Source organism: Notothenia rossii, assembly GCF_949606895.1.
Source record: "Notothenia rossii genome assembly, chromosome: 10".
Classification (NCBI taxonomy): domain Eukaryota; kingdom Metazoa; phylum Chordata; class Actinopteri; order Perciformes; family Nototheniidae; genus Notothenia; species Notothenia rossii.
In genome coordinates, this window is record NC_136908.1 from 42,973,973 (window position 1) to 42,994,802 (window position 20,830).

General features: G+C 43.6%; 1 protein-coding gene across 4 annotated transcripts; it reads right to left on the bottom strand.

The window, feature by feature from the left end:
• Window positions 1-344: 344 nt before the first annotated feature.
• LOC307023214 (uncharacterized protein) lies at window positions 345-14,698 on the bottom strand. 4 transcript variants are annotated; one of them, XM_079656325.1, is made up of 7 exons: window positions 14,147-14,698; window positions 5,899-5,931; window positions 3,054-4,071; window positions 2,448-2,603; window positions 2,150-2,242; window positions 1,300-1,428; window positions 345-840 (listed from the first exon to the last, which is right to left on the bottom strand). In XM_079656325.1, the coding sequence occupies exons 4-7, from the start codon at window positions 2,577-2,579 to the stop codon at window positions 421-423; spliced, it is 774 nt and encodes a 257-aa protein (XP_079512451.1). In that variant the 5' UTR covers window positions 2,580-2,603; window positions 3,054-4,071; window positions 5,899-5,931; window positions 14,147-14,698; the 3' UTR covers window positions 345-420. The 4 variants fall into 4 exon arrangements, with proteins under 4 accessions (XP_079512451.1, XP_079512450.1, XP_079512452.1 ...); XM_079656324.1 differs by lacking the exon at window positions 14,147-14,698 and adding an exon at window positions 6,794-6,902; XM_079656326.1 differs by lacking the exons at window positions 5,899-5,931; window positions 14,147-14,698 and adding an exon at window positions 4,685-4,786.
• Window positions 14,699-20,830: the final 6,132 nt, after the last annotated feature.

The following is a 20,830-nucleotide window of genomic DNA, read 5'->3' on the forward strand; positions in this document are numbered from 1 at the left end:
TCAGTACAGTCTCTGGTCTTGCTAGAAATGCAAAGTCACTCACCTTATGAGATACTAAGCTTAGAAATCCGATTTTTGGAAAACTTCAAAGCTGTTGTCAAACACAGATGTACTCATGTCATCCATTTTTTTTGGTGTTTCAGATTTGGTTCACCAAAGTACTGAAATATATGAATTACACTATAGGCCTATATAAATGTGTTGTTCATGTCTAAAATGAAAATGTGTAAATTATAATTCAGAGTAAAATATTTCCATCCCTCTACTTTCACCACAGAAAAGTTACATCAGGACTGATTCATATTCCATACCAAGGTTCATGTGATGATGTGTACAAATACAAATTGAGCATTAAACATTTTTATTCAACCAACTATTTATGTTAACATAAGAAACTGTAAAATCTCATTATTTACAACATCAGAACTTTCTCAACCAACTATTCATTATAAATGTAAATACAGGGGGAACAGTGTAATGGTCTGTCTTCCATGACAGTGGGTCTGGCTGCTGTGTAGGTGGGGGTAATGGTGCGTGGGATGCTGGTGGCTGTGTCGGAGGGAGGTAGGTGTGATTGTCCCAGGTTGATGCTGGCGGCTGTGTGGGAGGTACGTCTGCTAGGAGAGACTTCTTTGCTGGCTGGGTTGATCGTGATGGCTGTGGTGGAGGCCTTTGTACCGAGGTGTATCTTAATCTTGTGGCAGGCACAGATGGAGGTGGAGGCCGCTGTAGTGATGCTGGTCCTTGGTGGTGATGGCTCTGGTGAAGGCCCTTGAGCCACGGTAGATCTTGACCTGGGTGCTTGCACAGATGGAGGTTCTTGCTGCTAGGCCCAGGCAGCTGTGAAATCGGAAAGAAATATAGGACAATAATTACTACGAAGTTCATTAAAATATAAAGTTCAAGTGGAATGTTTCTCAAGCACAAATAACAATGCACAACTCAACCGTTTCTTGGAATCGAAACTAAAATGGTGAAACAAAAACCTACCGCACCCACAACATTTTCTACATGTGCAATGTCCGATGTCAAGACGTCATTGTGCTAATACTGCACTAGGCCATGTTTTGGCCCAGAGAAGGAAAACATTGTTTTGTTTGTCGTTACTCTGAGCTTTGAAGTCTGCCATACAGACTTTGCACTTTGGCGGACATCTTGTGTTGGTCAAGCTGCATGATTATTTTCTGAAGTACTTCAAAAGTGAAATGAAGGGGGTTTTGGATATGCTATGTTGAGTGCATATAGCAAACCCAGAAGGAGGGCACAAGCTGAGGCAACTGAAGGCAGTTCATTCAGCACCTCCACGCCCTCGATGATGATGCCGATGTCTGCTGGTGGCTCCTGCAGTCCTTCCTCCTCCTTCCGTATCACAAACACACCCATTGTGAGCTCCTCCATCTCCTTCTGAAGATCATCTGTTCTGGAGTCCTAGAGTAGGAGTAAATGACAACAAACATCACTGGCATCACTTTGCACTAATATGCACTTAATATGGGACAATAATATCACTGGCCGGAGTCCTACTCTGTGATTACTCACTGATTATTCTGACGACTCACATGATCAGAACCTAATATTTAATTCATTTATCTCATCTGATCCATCTGTATTATTGCGATTATGTTGAGAAGGATTAATATCAATATTAATATCATTCAAGTGTTGTCAAATTGTGGACGTGCTGTGTGGCTGTCTGTGGGGGTGGGGGGGGGGGTTGTCGTGCATTGTTCTGTGTTTTGTGTTAAAATGTGTAAAATTCAACAAAGAGTATTTAAAAATATATATATATGCTAGGACTACTTTTTACATATACATGTTGTGTTTCGCGGTATACTTGGGAAAATTACAAAAAAAACAAATTCCGATGCTATGCTTTAGTTATTCCTGATGAGCAGGTGGCATGGTCCATCAGTGTATGAATGGGTGAATGTGAACGTGGTGTTAAAGTGCTACGAGGAGTTGGAAAACCATAAAGGTGCTTTAAACTTACATGATGTCAAATGTCCAAGATTATGAATATAATCAAACCCGACAGGTGTTATTTTAGTAGAGAAATGTCCCTTTTACAGCATTAATATCAATCTAATATGTATTAGCATGTGTGCCTTTGACAAGCTGTGCTGACATGCAAATTGCAGTTAAAACTTACTAGATATTCCTTGATCAGCTCATCTGGATCTTCTCCCAGGAAGATAATGAGGGCTCTCAGGACACACTCCCTCCGAAGATGAATGTCTTCAGTCTAGGACAACATTATTTTGGTTAATTTTATTTTTCAAAATGTCTATTGACAGATTTCCTTACTCTTACAGCTAAAATCCTGTAATGGACAGTCCTAGTTACAGAGTTTCATAAAACAACGGTTGCCCTCCCAATGCATCTATAAAAGGATACACAAAATGTATCCCTTTTAGCTGGCAAGGACTCATTTGACAATGCAGATTTACCTGGTCAAAAATGTCCATGATGTCAGCAGTCTTTTGACGTTTTGATCCTCCTTTGGCACGGATGACTGTGATTAGCTGACTTGAGTGAATGTCCAACTGGGCCATGAACTTCTCCTCAAGAGGAATGGTCATTATCTTCTGGAACTCTGCATTGATCTATGAAAGAATAATACAAAAATGACAGTTAGTAAATTCATAAAAATTCAATTGAACTCAGTCTGTATGCAATTAACATTTGAAAAAAGAACCTTTGAAGCAAGTGTAAACTTCTTCCGACCCCTTTTCGGACGTGTAATTAGCTAAAGCTTTGTTGTTTATTGATACCAGACAATGACACTACAGATTATTCAATTATTAATTAAATGTTTCGTTATTGCATTCATTTGTATAGTACTATATCACCTTTTATTTCATTTGTATTTTCTTTGGTTTTACACACTCGAGGAAAAAAAACTAAACTAAGCATGCCTACACACTGGCAAAAAGTATAACAAACTAAAAATGTAAATTCTGTCAGTAAACACTGTTAAACATAATCTTTACCACACCATATTATGATGAATGGATAAAAGCTTACTAAAAAATGGATACAGACTAGATTATTACCTCTTTTTGTTGGAACAGTGCCGGCCACCTGTCTTTGAAGTCCTTGATTCCTGGCTCTTGGTTTACCACCTCCTGTCGTCTGTAGGCGAACGTGTGAGCTATTTTGTCTGCGATGACCCTATTATTGTTCCTTATCCTGATGTCTGTCAGAAGTTCTATTCTTTATTTTTCCAGGCTTTCCAGATTGGCACCAGTGGGGAAGGATGGATAAAAGTTAGACTCAGCTCGCTTTGGCCTCTTCACTTTTTTAGCAGGGAAAGCATCTGTAGCAGCTTTAGGTTTCAGGGAATGTACCACCAGCTCTGGGCACCCCTGCAATTTGAGCTGAGTCCTGTAGTTTCCCCATCTTATATTTCAGGCGCTGTTTCCATCCATTGCAGCCATTGAATGAGCCAGGTTCTTTCAAACAAGGATGCTTTTTGATCAGAGCCTCTGCTACTGTGCAGAAATGTGAATCATCTGGATAGGCCTTGTATCCAGAAATTGTTTCTGCAAGTCTATTCAGAATATCAGACTTGCTTCGGGAGCTGACAGTCAACATTTTGTGGCTTCCATTAAACTCAGAATTCCCTTTCACTAGCTGCAGCTCCGTGTCATATGAAAATTGAGGAATCGGAAAGTCCGCTGGCCACTGTTTGGCTCAAGAGGACACAGATTCGGGGAATGAGAGGATTATTGTGTCATCTGATGCCAACGAAACATTGTCATCACACTCAAGTGAAGACGATGATGTGGTATCAGTGGCAATGTTCAAAGGTGTATTTGTTTGCTGGTGGATCACTTTGATTGTTCCCAAATCCTGAAGTTGAGTGGTGGAATTCAGATTGAAGAAGTAGTTGCCAAAGTCTTGGTCCATGTACTGCAGTCTGACGTCGCCCTTTAACCCAAAGAAAGTCTTTAACTTGCTGAGAAGGTCATCCAATGATTCCGGTATGCCATTTGGAAGTGACAGTTTTTGAATGTTGTTCTCCCCCAAAATCACTTTCAGTCTTGCAGGCGTTGAATCAGCCATGGCAGTCTGAGAAGACAACACAAGCACAATACGTTTTAAGAAAGGCACATTAAACATAATTCCTTATTATTAACACTGTTAATGTATCATCTTATAGATGTGTTATCAGTTTTCAGTAAAAGGACTACAACTTCGTGTTAATCCCTTTTCCACTGGCGGCATTTGCTGACTGGACTCCATCAGCACATATTTAAAAAATGACATAATGCCCACCCTTACCCTCAATGTTAGGTTCCTTTTAAATAAATGAAATCTGCATTTGACAACTTGTATGTGCAAAAAAGTTGAATGTTATCATTTGAAATCTCCAAAGGGTTGATAGTTAGTCTTGCACAAATAACAAATATGTATAGGAAGTCATAAAAAAACAGATATATTGTTGTTCTGCAGGTGAAGCATTACAACTCTGACCACTCAAAAAAAGCCCACCCACTGTTTGAGTGTTCTCACAAATGATTTTCTGATATTTACCTAGTGTAATTATTTGTTGGTGAAATGATAAATAAAACCTTTGAAAACTAAAAAAAACACTGGTATGAAATAAATCTGTTTTGAGAACACAATAGTTATGAATTATTTCTTTTTCCACCTCATGAAATATCACTTTTCGCTTCCTCACCCTTTAAACATGGACATATCTTTTCAATGTGACAAGACGCATCCCTCGGATTCTGAAGTCTGCCAGTGGGTAATCATCTTGTGGCTCAAGAAGTTCCACTTCCTTGCCTGGTGATGTTTTGAGATCATAAGCTCTATAATGTTCAATGTACCATCCACTGAGCTTTTTCACAATGAAGATCAACTTGTCCTGCAATATCACCATTTGGAGGATTTCACAAAACTCCGGGAGTCCCCATAGATCAAGATCATCCCACACTTTAATGGGAGTATCTTTGTAGGTAAAAAATAATTTGTATATTAGCTTTGGCTGAACTCTAAATTGAATAAATCCACAGAAAACAAAACAGTGGATTTTGTCCTATAATCACCACCTGCACTTTGCATTTACGTTGAAATTACTTTCAGAACACACAGCAACATTAAAGTACTCTCTATATTAGGGGTGCACCGAATGGGAAATTCTTGGCCGAAACCGATACCGAAAATATGAAACATTTGGCCGAAAACCGAATGCCGAAAGGCCGAAAATGATTAATAGAAATATATATATATATATATATATAATGTATACATTTTTTACCAATGTTGTTCAGCTACCTGATTATGGAAAAAGACATGATTATGGCAAAACTTAACTTAAATAATAATCACTATTATGGGTCCATAAAACATTTATTCAGCACTTTTGAATGCATACATTACATTAATCCCGAGTCAAGTGCATTTTCTTTTCTCTGTAGGATAACTACAACAAAGTGCATTCAGAACAAAGCCAAGGTGCTTTAAAACTGCATAAACATCTAGGCCAGTAGGCCTACAGCAAAATAGTGTAAATAAAGACTAACAGCCAGGCCTTCAACAACAACTAACGTGTTGTTGTGATGACGTAATCAAAACGCGGCGACAAGCACGGCGCGTGACCATGCTCTCGGCTGGCTCACAGCCAACATGTCTACTGCTTGGCGATATTTCAAAATATCAGAGAAGGAGCCACGGATTGCAATTTGTAAAATGTGTTCAGCTTACATTTCTCGAGGGGGTGTAACTGCAAAGACTTTCACCACTTCGGGATTACTCAACCACTTGAAATCAAAACACCCCGGCCGAAACCTGAAAGGGCCTTTTTAACCATTTTCGGCCGATAATTTTCGGTGGCCGAATATTCGGTGCATCCCTACTCTATATCACTCACAGTAGTGTAGCTTCACGTACCTTAGGTAGTAGTCCAATACGATGTCTCAAAGCCTGAAGAAACCACCACCGGTCAGGCATGAGAAATCATGAGAAGAAAAATAAATACATTGATATACTGTATTAGGGGGGACATTTCTATTCGTTGTTAAGCTTTCACAGTCACGTATTATCACCCCGAACGTAGTAATGGTCTTATCAGCAATAGCTAATTACACTACAAGGCTTCTTATTAGCACATTAGCACAGCAACACAGAGCTGGATAATGCTTTAACCACCGAGCTACTATAAATGTGAGGCTTTATCAATGCCGCATCAATCACTTCCAGCAAAAACAAGAAGGAAGTCCCGCCATCGAGGCGACCGGCACAACAAATTATTACTACATCTCCCACACAGCGAGGTTAAGTTCTATGTTCGTCAGCCGGATGCATCACCGGGCTTTCACCAGCGCAACATGCCCCGTCACTGCTCGTTGATGCCGTATCGTCTTTATAATTACACTCGGCGCAGCGGCGGTGACACTACATTAAACCGTTCACACACACACGCCGAAATAGTACAAAAAAAATGTGTGCAGTTTGGTGACAAGCTATGTACTAATAATGATAGTACTAGCCTTAACATGACCCAGTTTGCGCATTAGTTTGCGCTAATTTGGTAATAAGCAGCTACGCCAGTACACAATAGGAATAACTTTAACACATTTCAGTGACAATATTAAAACAAGAGAGTAGGCTTCTACCCGCAAGCAACCAACTATCGTCATGTTTGAGCTAAAGCTAGCGGTTTAGCTAACACTGGAGCCAGTGCATCATAGCTTGGTTTGGTTAAACAATTTAGGTGGAACATGTTATATCTGACATTGCACATTATTTGTATATAAGAAATATAACTTGTCTGAATCACACTTACCGTATGTCGAAGTCACGTCTCAAAAGAAAAAGGCGGCACATGTGACGGTGGAAAGATCCGGCAAAGACGTTGACGTCATGACGTCACACACACGTTAGATGAGAGAAACTTGATTGATTTGCTTTCACTGATAACAAAATAGCAAGTCAAATCAACGAACAAAAAAATCACATGAATACAACCCACAAAAGTACATTGGAATCTCTAAAGCATAAATCTGAATCAGATTTATTAAATGTATTAAGTTACTTCAACTACTATCAAGTACACTTTTTAGAGTGTACCACAAAATGGTTCTGAGACTTATTCAGAGATGTATACAAAGGTTCATCACAAACACTGCAGCATTTTCTGCTTCTATTTCATTGCTTGCTTCAGAATAGATATATATATATATATATATATATATATATATATATATATATATATATTGATATATAGTGCTTGTGAAGGAAGAGGGGACACATATATATATATATATATATATATATATATATATATATATATATATATATGAAAACAAGAGGGACATAATATCACAAAACAATTAATGATGATGATTATTTCAGCCATATGTGTAATAGTGTTAATATCTATGAGATTTGAAGTAATAATAATAATTCCCTGCAAAAGCACTAATTACAATACAATAATGGCAAAAATAGCAATTTCGATATATAGTACAAATCAATCATTGTCATGTGAAGCAAGGAGTGGTTGGACCCAAATGCGGAGACAGCAGAAAACTTAACAAAAATGTATATTTGACAGGCAGAACAGGAACTCAAGTAACAACAATCAACACGGAAAAAAACAGAACTTCATGACATAGACAAACAAGGAACCGACAAGAACAGGACAGAAAACCAGGACTAATATACTAACAGGGTGACGAGGGGATGAAGTGCAAGTGGACACACAACACAGTGTGTAGCTGTGATGGAGATATTTTCAGTTTAGCTGAATGCCATGGCACACATGTATGACATACATCCCAGGTCTTAGAACATCAAATGTATAACTTTATCAGTTTAAAATAAATAAATAAACGAACCTGAAAACGTGATCAATTCCCAATTATGCATTTTCACGAGAATTTTACATTATCCGTTGCTAGGTTTTAGATTATCAGTAGGTAAAAGTGGTATCACAATTAGTCAGTCGGAATATTTTATTACATTATGCCCAGGTACTCACAAGAACATATCCTAGATGTCTGAGAACATCCAGAGATTACATTATAAACTTAATTTTAGCCTCTTCACCTCATTGGAGTCAAGAATTACTGTCAAGCTCACCAAGAAACAGCATCGCATATGAAGACTGAATGAAAATGGATAGATACATGTTGAAAAGCATTGTAATTAGTAAAAGAAACGGAAAGCATTTTTTAAACTTCATGCAGATATTAATAGCATTTCAAGCTGTGCATGTTCTCAGGCAGCAATGCATAGTGCATTTATCTATAGCTTTTTTTTGTTGCTTTCCGACAGTATGTGCTTATGTACCGTGGCACTAATGAACAATGTTAAACTCAGGGATATGTTTTGTAATATATCAATGTCAACACATTATGTTTTCTTTAAAAAAACATTTAGTGGCCATTATTGAATTTCCCCATGAGGTCTGGAGGTTTATGCGTGGGAGATAGACATAATGCAGGGCCCACATGTGCATTTCATTGTCTATGTCTATTATGCCTTCACTTGTTGAAGAGGTCATAATAGACATTGCTCACACCTCGCCACAGGTCACCCCAGAGCCGTTCTATTCTCTGGTTGTGAGTGCTTCTTCCACGGAGAGCACTGCCTCTGTGAGAGCCTCTGAAGATGTTCATCATTAGGCAGAAAGCGTTGTTTTCGCCCCCATGGTCGGTTCTGACCCTCGAGGGCACACCATACTTAATAAATAAATCAACTTTGAAGACAAAGTTCTTGGCGCAGTTGGACAAACACTCCACTAAACTGCTGCAGGTCATCAGGAGCATGGGAGGAGTTGTGAAACAGAAGACCACCGGGATCTTGCAGGTTTGGATGAGGTATCTATGAATGAGTTTTTTTATCTGTGGGATTAGTGGCTGAATCGTCCTTTTTTTTGCATTTGATTTATAATATATATATATATATATATAATATATATATATAACTGTTCTTACTCAGACTGTGGACATCACCATCAGAAGAGAATGCATCCTCAAATCTCTAATGATCTACCTGGGTGAACCTGTTGACCATCTCATCAAAGAATTCCAGGTAAGACCTCCCACTCACTCACAAGATGTTTGTTCATAAAAGAAAAATAACATATTTGTACTGCATGCAAATAACTGCTTGGTTAGAAAGGTAGTCATTTTTGATGACCTCCTGAGCTTTCCTCTTGGGCCGACTAAACTGAGAACTTTCCCTTTTTCACCTATCCACTATAATCTTGTATTTTTAAAAGGTAGCTGCAAATTTGGGGAAACTTTTGCGCCTCAGGCCTGTTGAACTACACTCTGTGGTCCTCATCCATTTCCCTTTTGTTTGCATGAGGCTGGAGAACTGGAGGAGGCAACAATGGCAATCTTTGTCATTGGGAAAGAGGATCAGTTTCATTGACCCAAAGACGTCAAGGTTCTCATCGAAGGAACAGAGGTCCTCAGCGGCTTGCCCTCGGTTTGCGACAGCTTTTGCCATGCTCTTCAGGCTCATATACGCACTGAACTTAAGATATCCGAAATAACTGCAATCCACTGTTGAAGTTGTGCAAAAATTCCTGATGGAGCTTGAGGGGGAAAAGATGAGCCCAAAAGTGAATAGACTGAGAACCCAGCTGTTCATCCCAGAGTAGACACTTTGTTGCACTCACTCACAGTTACATGGTAAGGTTTCTAAAACCAAGGTTTTATAATAATTATGCATTATAAAACATTTGCAAAAAAGTGTTCTGTTCAGAAGTTGCACTTACAGTATGACCGATTTTCACTGTAGAAGCATGTCTAATCATTTTGAGAGATTACATATCTCACAGGCGCAAGTTGTCAGTGTTGCTTTAAAAAAATGTGCAGTGGATAATAAGGACAAGTCTTTTTTCTAAGAGTTTGATGTTTGGAAGCGGCACATATTACTGCATTTTAACTGTGGTACTTATTAACATGTCTAAGATCAGGTAATAGCTGCCTCAGAGGTCAAAGCTGGTTGTGTGAACAACTTGTTTTTTATTCAAATAAATGTAGTTAAAATATACAGATTGATCTGAAGAAATTGACTTTCGTTGAGTCAATGTAAAATATTTCTCTACTCTAATTTTTTTGTGTTGATACAACGTTTTACTTTTATTAGTGTACCTTTCAGTTGCATTGCAGACTTATTTAAGAATACGGTAGGAAATTGTGGAGTGAAATTAATATCTATCTTGTACACACACACTTTTTCCTCTACTGATATGAGGAAACGTCAAAGAGAGGAAGACCGAGGGGACTAAAGTATTTCTTATTTTTCTACATTGACCTGAATGTATTCTGTGTGCACTGAAATAAAAGTTTTTATAAAGTTTGTGATACATTTATTTGCAGTCACTTCATTATACGTTAAATACATTTAATTCAAGCTAAGATACATTAGCTAGTTAGTGCTCTTATCTGTGTGGCTCCTTCAAACAGCATTATAATCAGACTGTATCTTCAAACGATAAGTACCAGTTATAGCTACTTGATTTTAGATAAACAATTGAAAAGACATAATCAATCAGCTAATGTATTGAAAGACGAATCTTTATTTTAAGGTGACTTTTCTTTAAACCTTCAGATGTGAGATATTAGTTATGCAGTAATAGTATTGACAATACAAAAATACTGAGCAACTTTAGTTGAGTTAACTTTATATTTCTTGTCTAAAAAGCATTTATTACACTCATTTTTCCCACTCATATTCACAGTGTGTACCAATTGAGACTATTTCCCATCAGGTGTCATCTCTCTAACCGGAGTACTGTTTTGGATGAAGCGGCTCCATTCCATTACAACATACATCAGATTCCCCAATAGCAGTACGTACAGCAAGTTTCATTACATAGATTGTTTTGAACACACCTTCAAAATAGCATTGTGATTATATTACTGGATGGAAACTGAAAGCACGGCAACATTAATAAACTACAGAACAGAAAGTATGAATAACAATAATGAAGTTGTGACTGTAGATATGTTTATACTTATATTATTTACTGTAAATGTTTAATTTAGCTTTAATTATTGTGATTATTCTTTATTCTATCTATCTATCTATCTATATAAATCTCACAATGAACAGTTATGTTACAGGAACTTTTCATCAACAGATTGCTTTAGTCTGGCTTAACTCTTCACTGATTGGTTGCACACACTTTAAATGTACTGGCTATGCAAAACAGAAGGTGGGGCTCATTATCATATGAAAAACCGCGCGAAAATACACCGTATGTTCGCCCGTTTTTTCGCACCAACTTACGGCTCTCCCCGTATGTTCGTCCGTAGTTTCGGGCCTCCCCGTAAGTTGGTGCGAAACTACGGACGAACATACGGGCGTATTATGTAATGATGGCAAAATGAAGCTTTGAATGAAGCGTCGAACCACTTGGACAATTGTGTCGGAAATAGGTTCATTTCTCGAAGCTTCAGTTACAGCGACCTCTCCTGGCGAAGTGCAAGGCTGCAGTGGGTTTAACGTATCTTTGCCTTGAAAAATATTCGAGACACACACAAACACTAAGACTGAATATCATGTTCTATTTGCAATTAAAGATTGATAATAGTGTGTATTGGGTTATTGAGAAGAGACTAGAGAGTGCTTGACATTTTTTGGAGCAGAGAGGGCCTTTTATCAGTTATTAAAGTATTAAAGTTGAAAAGCAATGATTAAAAGTTTAACTATTTCGAGCTTTGAACCAGCTGCGCGGAGGATATCGCCGCATCCTGGCCACCGGCTCTATCCACTGGGCTATCAATTCCTTAGACCAGGGGTTCCCAAACTTTTTCAGCATGAGACCCAAAACAGAAATGTTGTGGTCCTAAGGGACCCAAGCTCAAAAAATGTCATGATTTTCCATAATATCTAGTTATAAACAAAGAATGCAACACACCATGAATTTAAAATGTAAATGAAAATATTTATTTAATTATAAAAGTGCATCGCAGCAATTAGGTTTCTCACCATAACAACCTTCCCTTTGAGCTTGCCCAGAAAAAATAAGGATCAAAGCAGAAAGACGAAACATAGGACGTGCAGTCAAGTATATACAGTACAAATCGAATTTAAATTATAAAATTATCAAAAGTGCAATATTAAGTTTGTCGCTAGCTCAAAAACGATGTACACACAACTATTTTAAATGAACAAAGAACAAACATGTTGTCAACAGAAAGGGACAAAACACTAACTATAGGAAGTGCAGTATACAGTACATCACAGGTGAAACCAAATTTAAATGATCAGAAGTGCAACATTAAGTTTGTCACTAGATCAAAAACTATGTACACACATTTTTTAAACACTTTTAAATGAACAGAGCTGTTTTAAAACACTCTGAGAGACAAATAAACTCCAACACTTGGCAACTGATTAACTTTTTTTTGTGGAGGCTGACTTGATAGGATGCCCTCAGTGCCCCTCTGTTCCCTTTGAATGCCTGAAAATAACAGAGAAGATATTATCATTAACATTGCTGGGTTATTGGGTGATTTTTAACACCAGCCGGCGTACGCTGTATACCCAATGTGGACCTGGCAACCGCATTTATAGCGCATTACATTACATGTTACTTGTTAGACGCTTTTATCCAAAGCGACTTACATACTCAATACTGTGGAGAATCCCCACAGAGGGATTTTGACAGGGTTGTTGCACAAAAGATCCAAGCGCGCACAGAAGAAATCTGAGAGCAGACATTTCACGAGCGCACAGAAACAGCCTGAGTGCGAGGAGAAGGTTTTAAGCTAGAACACAGGAAATCTGTAAGCAGAAATATATCTGAGTACAAGCGTACGGTTTGAGCAGAAGCAGAGCAAATCTAAGCACAAGCAGGCACTATTTGAGTGTGAGGACAGGGTTTGAGGGAAATAAATACTGAACGTGAAATCAATAAAGTATGCTCTCAAATGTAAAGACCACGCTCTTGAATAAAGATAGGGAATAACCCCCATATGTATTCCTATGTGCATCACACTGCAGCAGTCACGTCCGCGCGGCTGATACTTTATCTCGCTTTCCTTCTCATACTGCCTGTCGGTTATTGTTTCTCTGTTTTTCTCCCGGCCGTTTTAAAAACATTTCAGGCTAGTAAAAGTTGAAACACCGCTCTGTGCCGCTGCAGAATGTAGTGGACTCGCGGGAGCGAGTAGAGGACGCGTGAGAGCGCGCAGCTGAGGGTCCGCTCCGGGGCTCAGTCTGCATTTCATCCAACTTTGCATTAACGAAACAATTTCACAACAGACCGTGACAAACTCACAAAAACAGAACATAAATGATTCAAATGAGTGACTTACTTTTCCACCGTCAAAACACTGCTTCTTGAAAGACTCTAATTTTGCAGATGAAAAGATCCTTCGATTTGTCCCGATGCAGAGGATGTTTTGTTTGGAGATGCCGGTCCAATTTATTCATTTTCAAGCTTTCGTTACTGAGCACCTCTCCACATAAAACACACTGAGGCCGCTCCTCTCCATTTCTAACAGCTTTTGTGAAGCCAACGTTTAAAAACTCCTCTTTGTATCATCTTTTTGCCGTCATGTACGATCGGGATTAATCAACAGACAATAAACAGACAGCGCGAAAACTTTTGCGGGGGACGCGTCAGAGCTGATACAAATACAATCTTTTATTTTTAGTTTATTTGTATTTAGAAAAATTAAATCATTAAATATACAATGCTATATTGCATAATTTCATTTTCAAAATAAAAAATAAAATACAAAAATTATAAAAAAATTGTATTTGCAACGCAGCCATCAGCTCTGACGCTGTGTGTGTGTAGCAATGCATTTAACTGGCGACCCAATCAAAACAGGTCCGCGACCCATTTTGGGTCGCGACCCTGAGTTTGGGAAAGGCTGCCTTAGACCATCGAAGTGTTTTTATATTACTCATTGTCTTTTTGTTCACAACTTCTCCACATTTCGAAGTGTTTCACGAGCCAGAACGACCTATTTTTCTTCCTGGCTTGCTCTATAATGATCCAATGCAATGCCAACAACAACTCAACAGCAACAATGCAAACTACGACAACAACCCACACATTGCGCATTGTTTAAAGCGGTTATAAAGTGTTGAAGCGCTCAAATTTGAAACTGTTTCAACCTGTCACCTGTCAGAATCGAGAAGAGGCAGTGCATTGAATCACCTGATTGGACGGTGAACCAGTGAGTTGATTCATTCAGGAAATGAAGCAGTTGCTGGTTCGGACGTCACATGTCACGTGATTTGAAGCAGTTGCTGCTTCGGACGTCACATGTCACGTGATTTGAAGCAAGCTTCGAAGCACTGCTTCTATGGAATAGGAAGTCCAGGGTTGAAGCTCCGTTCGAAGCTTCAGTGTCAAACTGCCATCACTAGTATTATGGCACCTTTGGCTTTCCATATCCATGAGGCACAGCCTCAACCAGCTCCGCGTCACCACCTTCGACTGACCGAACGGATAACAGAAGGCGAACTTCTCTCGGTTACTGAAGATGTCAGCCGTTGCGTCGCCTGAGCCGAGGTTACACAGCAGCTCCTCTGTGTTCACTGATCCTTGATTAGCGCAGATAAACTTTAATATTTCTAACTCTAGCTCCATTATTGTTCCTGTTGTCCTGCTCCCAGCTGAACCAGACCAACCAGACAGCAACTGCAGCTCTGAGCAGCTGCTAAGTTCACTGCAGTAGGAAGGCTCGGTATAATTTCTGATGATTGGAAACTTAACTATTTTCAGCCAGCAGGAATGAATTATGTAATGCTGCCCTCCTCCTCTGGAGGGCGTTGAAGGGTTATATGACCACATGCCGTGCTGTTTTCATATCAGTCAGATTCATACAGGGCATTTCCCTCTGCTTCATGGTGGATCTGTCCTATATTAAACTTGTTGGACATACGTATATTCATCTTGATCTCCTAGCCTTAACAGTAAAGATGTTGATAAGAATGCATTAAAACATATAGTTAATGTTTTGTCAAGGACTCAATCCTATCAAATTTTATAAAAATAAGAAATTAATTAAGAATGAAACTGAAATGACACTGAAAAATCATAGTGCCTTACCAAATGATTATATTTAAAAAAAGAAAGAAACATCTGTATCAAGGCCATAACTTAAAGTATTCATCTGTTTGCATCTCAAAATGTATGTATTGTAGCGATCTGCATTTATTGTTCAAGTGTTCTGTTAACTGTTTGTGTCAGGCTTCTGTGAGGAGAGCAGGTAGGGGCGGGGTTGGGGAGCAGAGGGTTTGGTGTGTGTGTGTCTGTGTGGGCGCGTGGAGGTGAGTGAGAGGTTGGCGCGAGAGGAGAGAGAGTGAGAAAGGACGGATGAGAGCCGTTGGTTGTTAATAAACCTGTTTAACTTGAGAACGCTTCACTCGTCATTCCGACACGTCCGGGTGGACGTTACATTGGTGTCAGAAGTAAAAAAAAAAAACTAAAAAAAACAGAGTTTTATCCGCTAATCGCCGGTAGCCGCAGCTAGCACTGACTCGGCTAACGTTAGCTCTGCTTCATCGGCCGGTAAATAATGGAAGCACAGATGAACCGGACCGGAGCTCGTCCGAAAGTCAAGGAGGAGATGGATGGCTTATGGCGTGACTCAGAAGACAATTTATGGCGTGAATTAAATGCTGCTGCCGGTTTCGACTCGGCCGGCGGGAAGCGGCACGTCGGCGCAGGGACCTCCCCCGGGAGTGGCGCGGCGCCGGTTGTAAACAATGATGGCGGCGCCCGGCTCCAAGTTAAAACACCGAAATACAACGGTAAAGCCGACTGGGAAGCCTTCCATGCCCAATTTGAACTGTTATCACGGGCTGTGGGCTGGTCTGAGGACAATAAGGCGCTCCAGCTGGCCCTGTGTATTACAGATGAAGCTTTATCCTGTTTGCTACTGCTCAGCCCGGCTGAAAGAACTGACTATGGGGCCTTGGTTGGGGCTCTGAAGCGGCGGTTTGGACAATGCAGCCAGCCTGGGGTGCTGCGTTCGGAGCTGTCAAGCAGACAGAGACAGCCGGGTGAGCCGCTCCGCATATTGGCTAATGACATTGAAACCCTGGCGAGAAGGGCATACAGCCACATGTCTGCTGAGGTGCAGAGCGAGCTGGCTAGGGACCAGTTTATCCGGGCCATAACCCCCAGGGAGCTGCGCGTCCAGACACAACTGGCACATCCCCGCTCTCTGCAGGAAGCACTGGAGCTGGCGTTGGAGAGAGAGGTTGTAGGAGGGGCGGCAGAGAGCACGCACACGGGAGGCGGCCCGGTTGTGAGAACGGTGAGACAGGAGGAGCCAGGACAAGAGAAACCAGCATGGGCGGCTGAGTTGACTGAGCTAATCCGTGCTATGGCACTGCAATCGCCGCAGGGCAGCAACCGTCCTCGTCGGGGTCCTCTGGTGTGTTGGGGGTGCGGCCAGGTCGGCCATATTAGCACAAGGTGCCCCATGAATGCTGATATTCAGGGAAACGCCCCCGGGTCTGTGTAAATGGGACGTCACAGACCCCCGCCGTTGGGTCCCATCCTGCCTGGTCTCCAGTGGACAGAGCCCAGCTGCACGGAGGGGGGAGCGGGGCTCCGCTTCCCCCAGAAGCAAACGACATCGCAGAGTCTGTGAGGGTGGTGGGCTGGACTCACGCGGGGGATTTCTGCCATGTCCCCGTCACCCTGGCAGGGGTCCCATGGACGGCCCTTGTTGACACCGGCTCCACAGCGACACTGATGAGACCGGACGTGGTCCCAGCGGGGACACGGTTGACACCCACTCTGGTGAAACTGCGAACAGTAACCGGTGAGCTAGCCCCTATGCTTGGGAGAGGGGTGGTGGTTATACAGGTGGGGGGGCTGTCAGTGTCTGTTAAGGTGTGGGTTGCGGCAGTACAGGACTCCTGCATATTAGGACTTGACTTTCTGCGGGTTGCACGCTGTGTGCTAGACCTGGGGAGGAACACGCTGGCCTTTCCAGGGGGTCCCACAGTTGAAATGGTGCACCCCACACTTGCCACGACACCACACCCACCTACATCAAGAGTGACTGAAACACTTCCCCCACCCCAAACCCCCCCCCCCCTGCAGCCATGCCCCCTGTCATCAATGCTAACCCCAGCCCCAACCCCACACCCCGTACTCCAGTTGATGTACGGCCCCCGGCCCCGGAACAACAACCTGCAGCTCTAAAGGGGGACAGACGGGCGGCAGTGAAGGAGGTGTGGAAACGCAGCTGTGATGACTTAAAACCCGAGCAGCGGGAGGAACTGTGGCAAGTGCTGTGGGAGTTTAAGGACATTTTTGCTCTGACAGAAGAGGAAGTGGGCCTGATACACCTGGTGCAGCACGATATCGACACGGGCGACGCACGGCCCGTCAAGACACGCCCCCGCCGCCTTCCCCTGGCCCATCAGACAGCAGCAGACAGCGCTATTGATGAGATGCTGTCAGCTGGCATTATTGAGCCCTCTGACAGCCCCTGGGCCTCGGGGGTTGTGATGGTCAATAAGAAGAAGAGTTCAAAGATGAGGTTTTGTGTGGACTACAGACCGCTGAACAGTGTGACCAAGAAAGACTCATACCCGCTGCCCCGCATAGATGAGTGTTTGGACTTGGTGTCTGGCTCATCCTGGTTCTCCTCTTTAGACCTGCGCAGCGGGTATTGGCAAGTTCCCCTCAGCCCAGAAGCCAGACCAAAGACAGCTTTTTGCACTGGGAGGGGGCTGTGGCAGTTTCGAGTCCTCTCCTTCGGCCTGTGCAACGCTCCGGCCACGTTTGAGCGGCTGATGGAAAGGGTGCTCGCTGACGTTCCCCGACAGGAGTGCCTGGTCTACCTGGACGATATCCTGGTCCATGGTAGCTCCTTCCAGGCGGCTTTAGGAGCCCTGCGGCGGGTTCTACAGAGGATAGCAGCAGCGGGGTTGAAGCTCCACCCCGACAAGTGCTGTTTCTTGAGGAGAGAGTTGGAGTTCCTGGGGCACCGAGTCGGAGGAGAGGGCATCAGCACGCTGGAGGAGAAGGTGCGGGCAGTAAAGGACTGGCCAGCCCCCATCAATCTGCGGGAGCTGAAGAGCTTCATTGGGTTAGCGTCGTACTACAGGCGGTTCGTGCGTGGCTTCTCTTGCATAGCTGCACCCCTGTTCCGCCTGCAACAGAAAGACTGTGATTTTGCTTGGACTCCAGAGTGTGAGCTGGCCTTCAGCTCTTTAAAGAAGGCCTTGACGGAGTCTCCCATCCTCACTCCCCCAGACCTCAGCCTACCGTTCGTCCTGGATACGGACGCCAGTGACGTCGGGATGGGGGCGGTGTTGAGCCAGGTGGGGCCTGGGGGGGAAAAAGTGGTGGCGTATTTCAGCAAAACCTTCAACAAAGCTGAACGGCGCTATTGTGTGACACGCAGAGAGTTGCTGGCAATTGTGAGAGCAATCAGCCATTTCAGGTACTACCTGTGTGGCCTGTCCTTCACAGTGAGGACTGACCACGCAGCCCTCCAGTGGCTGATGTCCTTCAAGGAGCCCGAGGGACAGATTGCACGCTAGCTAGAAGGACTGGCGCCGTACGTCTTCACAGTGGAGCACAGGGCGGGGGTTCGCCATACCAACGCTGACGCCCTGTCCCGGCGCCCCTGTGCTCCCAGCGGCTGTCGGTACTGTGAAAAGAGAGAGGACCAAGAAAAGGAGCTCTGTGCAGAGGAGGAGCGAGACCACAGGCATAAACCAGCCGAGCCGGTCTGCAGAGGTGCACGGATCATCGACTCACCCGAATGGAGAGCGCGGCAGGAAGAGGATGCTGACCTACAGCCAGTGCTGAGGTGGGTGGAGTCAGGACAAAAGCCACTGTGGAATGAAGTTGCTGGGTGCTCGCTTGCCACCAAAGGACTGGTTGCAAAGTTTGAGGCTCTCCGGACGAAGGATGGAGTGCTGCAGAGAGCCTGGAAAGAGCCTGCAACGGGGGAGGAGAGGTGGCAGGTGGTGGTCCCCAGGGCGCTGAGGGAAGAAGTGCTTAAGGCCTCCCATGGAACTACTGGGGCAGGACACTTTGGGGTCTCCAAAACCTTGCGTCGACTCCGCCAAAGCTGTTACTGGGGCCAGCTCAGGAGAGATGTTGAGGACTTCTGCCGCCGCTGCGACCTTTGTACGGCGTACAAAGGTCCCACTGATCAGTCACGTGCCCAGCTTCAGCAGCTAGCGGTGGGGGCCCCGATGGAGAGGGTGGCGGTGGACATAATGGGCCCATTCCCGTGCACAGAGAAGGGGAACCGTTACGTCCTGGCCGCCATGGACTATTTTACAAAATGGCCAGAGGCGTATGCTATACCAGACCAGGAGGCGGTGACCGTTGCAGGTGCCCTGGTGGAGGGCATGTTTGCCAGATTTGGAGCGGCCGAGGTCATTCACAGCGACCAAGGAAGAAACTTTGAGTCGAGGGTGTTCGCCGCTATGTGTGACCGGCTGGGCATGCAAAAGACGCGGACTACTCCTCTGCACCCGCAGAGTGACGGACTGGTCGAACGGTTCAATAGGACTCTGGGAAAACAACTCGCTATCCTCACCGCGGAGCATCAGCGTGATTGGGACATGCACCTCCCTCTTGTTCTTTGGGCCTACAGATCGGCTGTGCAGGAGTCCACCTCATGCACACCGGCCCTGCTCATGCTGGGGCGAGAGCTGCGGACACCAGCAGAAATGGCTTTTGGCCGACCCCCCGACACACCAGCGGTTCCTCCGGGACCGGAATATGCCAGGAGGCTCCAGGATAGAATGGAGTCAGCACATGCCTTTGCCCGCGATCAGCTGCAGAAGGCGGGCATGAGACAGAAAAGAAACTATGACACGAGGGCTAGAGGGGGGGACTTCAAGGCCGGGGACCTGGTGTGGGTGTATAGTCCAAGAAGAAAGAAGGGCCGGTGCCCTAAGTTGGACTGTCACTGGGTGGGCCCTTGTGAGGTGCTGGAAAAGCTGGGAGAGGTGGTCTATAGGGTCCAGCTGCCGCCTAGAGGGAGACGGGTGGCCCTCCACAGGGACCGGCTGGCCCCATACAGAGGCGATGCACATCCGCGGCCTAGACCCCCAGCATCGTCTAGGAGAAACCAGACAGTCACTTCCCCCGATTCACTGACTGTGTCCCCTGCTGACCCCCCACATTCACCCCCACCCCCTGTTCCGGGACAGGATGTTCCAAGCCGGCAAGCGCAGCCGCCTGTGTTCACTCCAAGGCGGCCTCAGAGACCAAGAAGAGCCCCGGGCCACCTCAGAGACTTTTTATGCATTCCCTCGGGGCGAGGGACTTAGTAAGGGGGGGGCAATGTAGCGATCTGCATTTATTGTTCAAGTGTTCTGTTAACTGTTTGTGTCAGGCTTCTGTGAGGAGAGCAGGTAGGGGCGGGGTTGGGGAGCAGAGGGTTTGGTGTGTGTGTGTCTGTGTGGGCGCGTGGAGGTGAGTGAGAGGTTGGCGCGAGAGGAGAGAGAGTGAGAAAGGACGGATGAGAGCCGTTGGTTGTTAATAAACCTGTTTAACTTGAGAACGCTTCACTCGTCATTCCGACACGTCCGGGTGGACGTTACAGTATCAAAATGAGTTATCACTACAATAAACAGTATTACATTTTATTTCACTTTACAATACTTAATTTTACATTCTGTTCTGTATGTCTTATTCAATTTACATGTATATCTAGACTCTTGCATTTACTTGGTCACGTACACAATTCTCTGCATTATTTGGCTTATTATCATTATTTATTCTTATGACATGTAATAGTTTACTTCATCTGCATTACTTGCACATTGATCTGCAACATAATCTGCACTATTTTATTCCACTGTTTCTTCTTGCCCTTGTTTTATGTCTTATATAACTATGTTG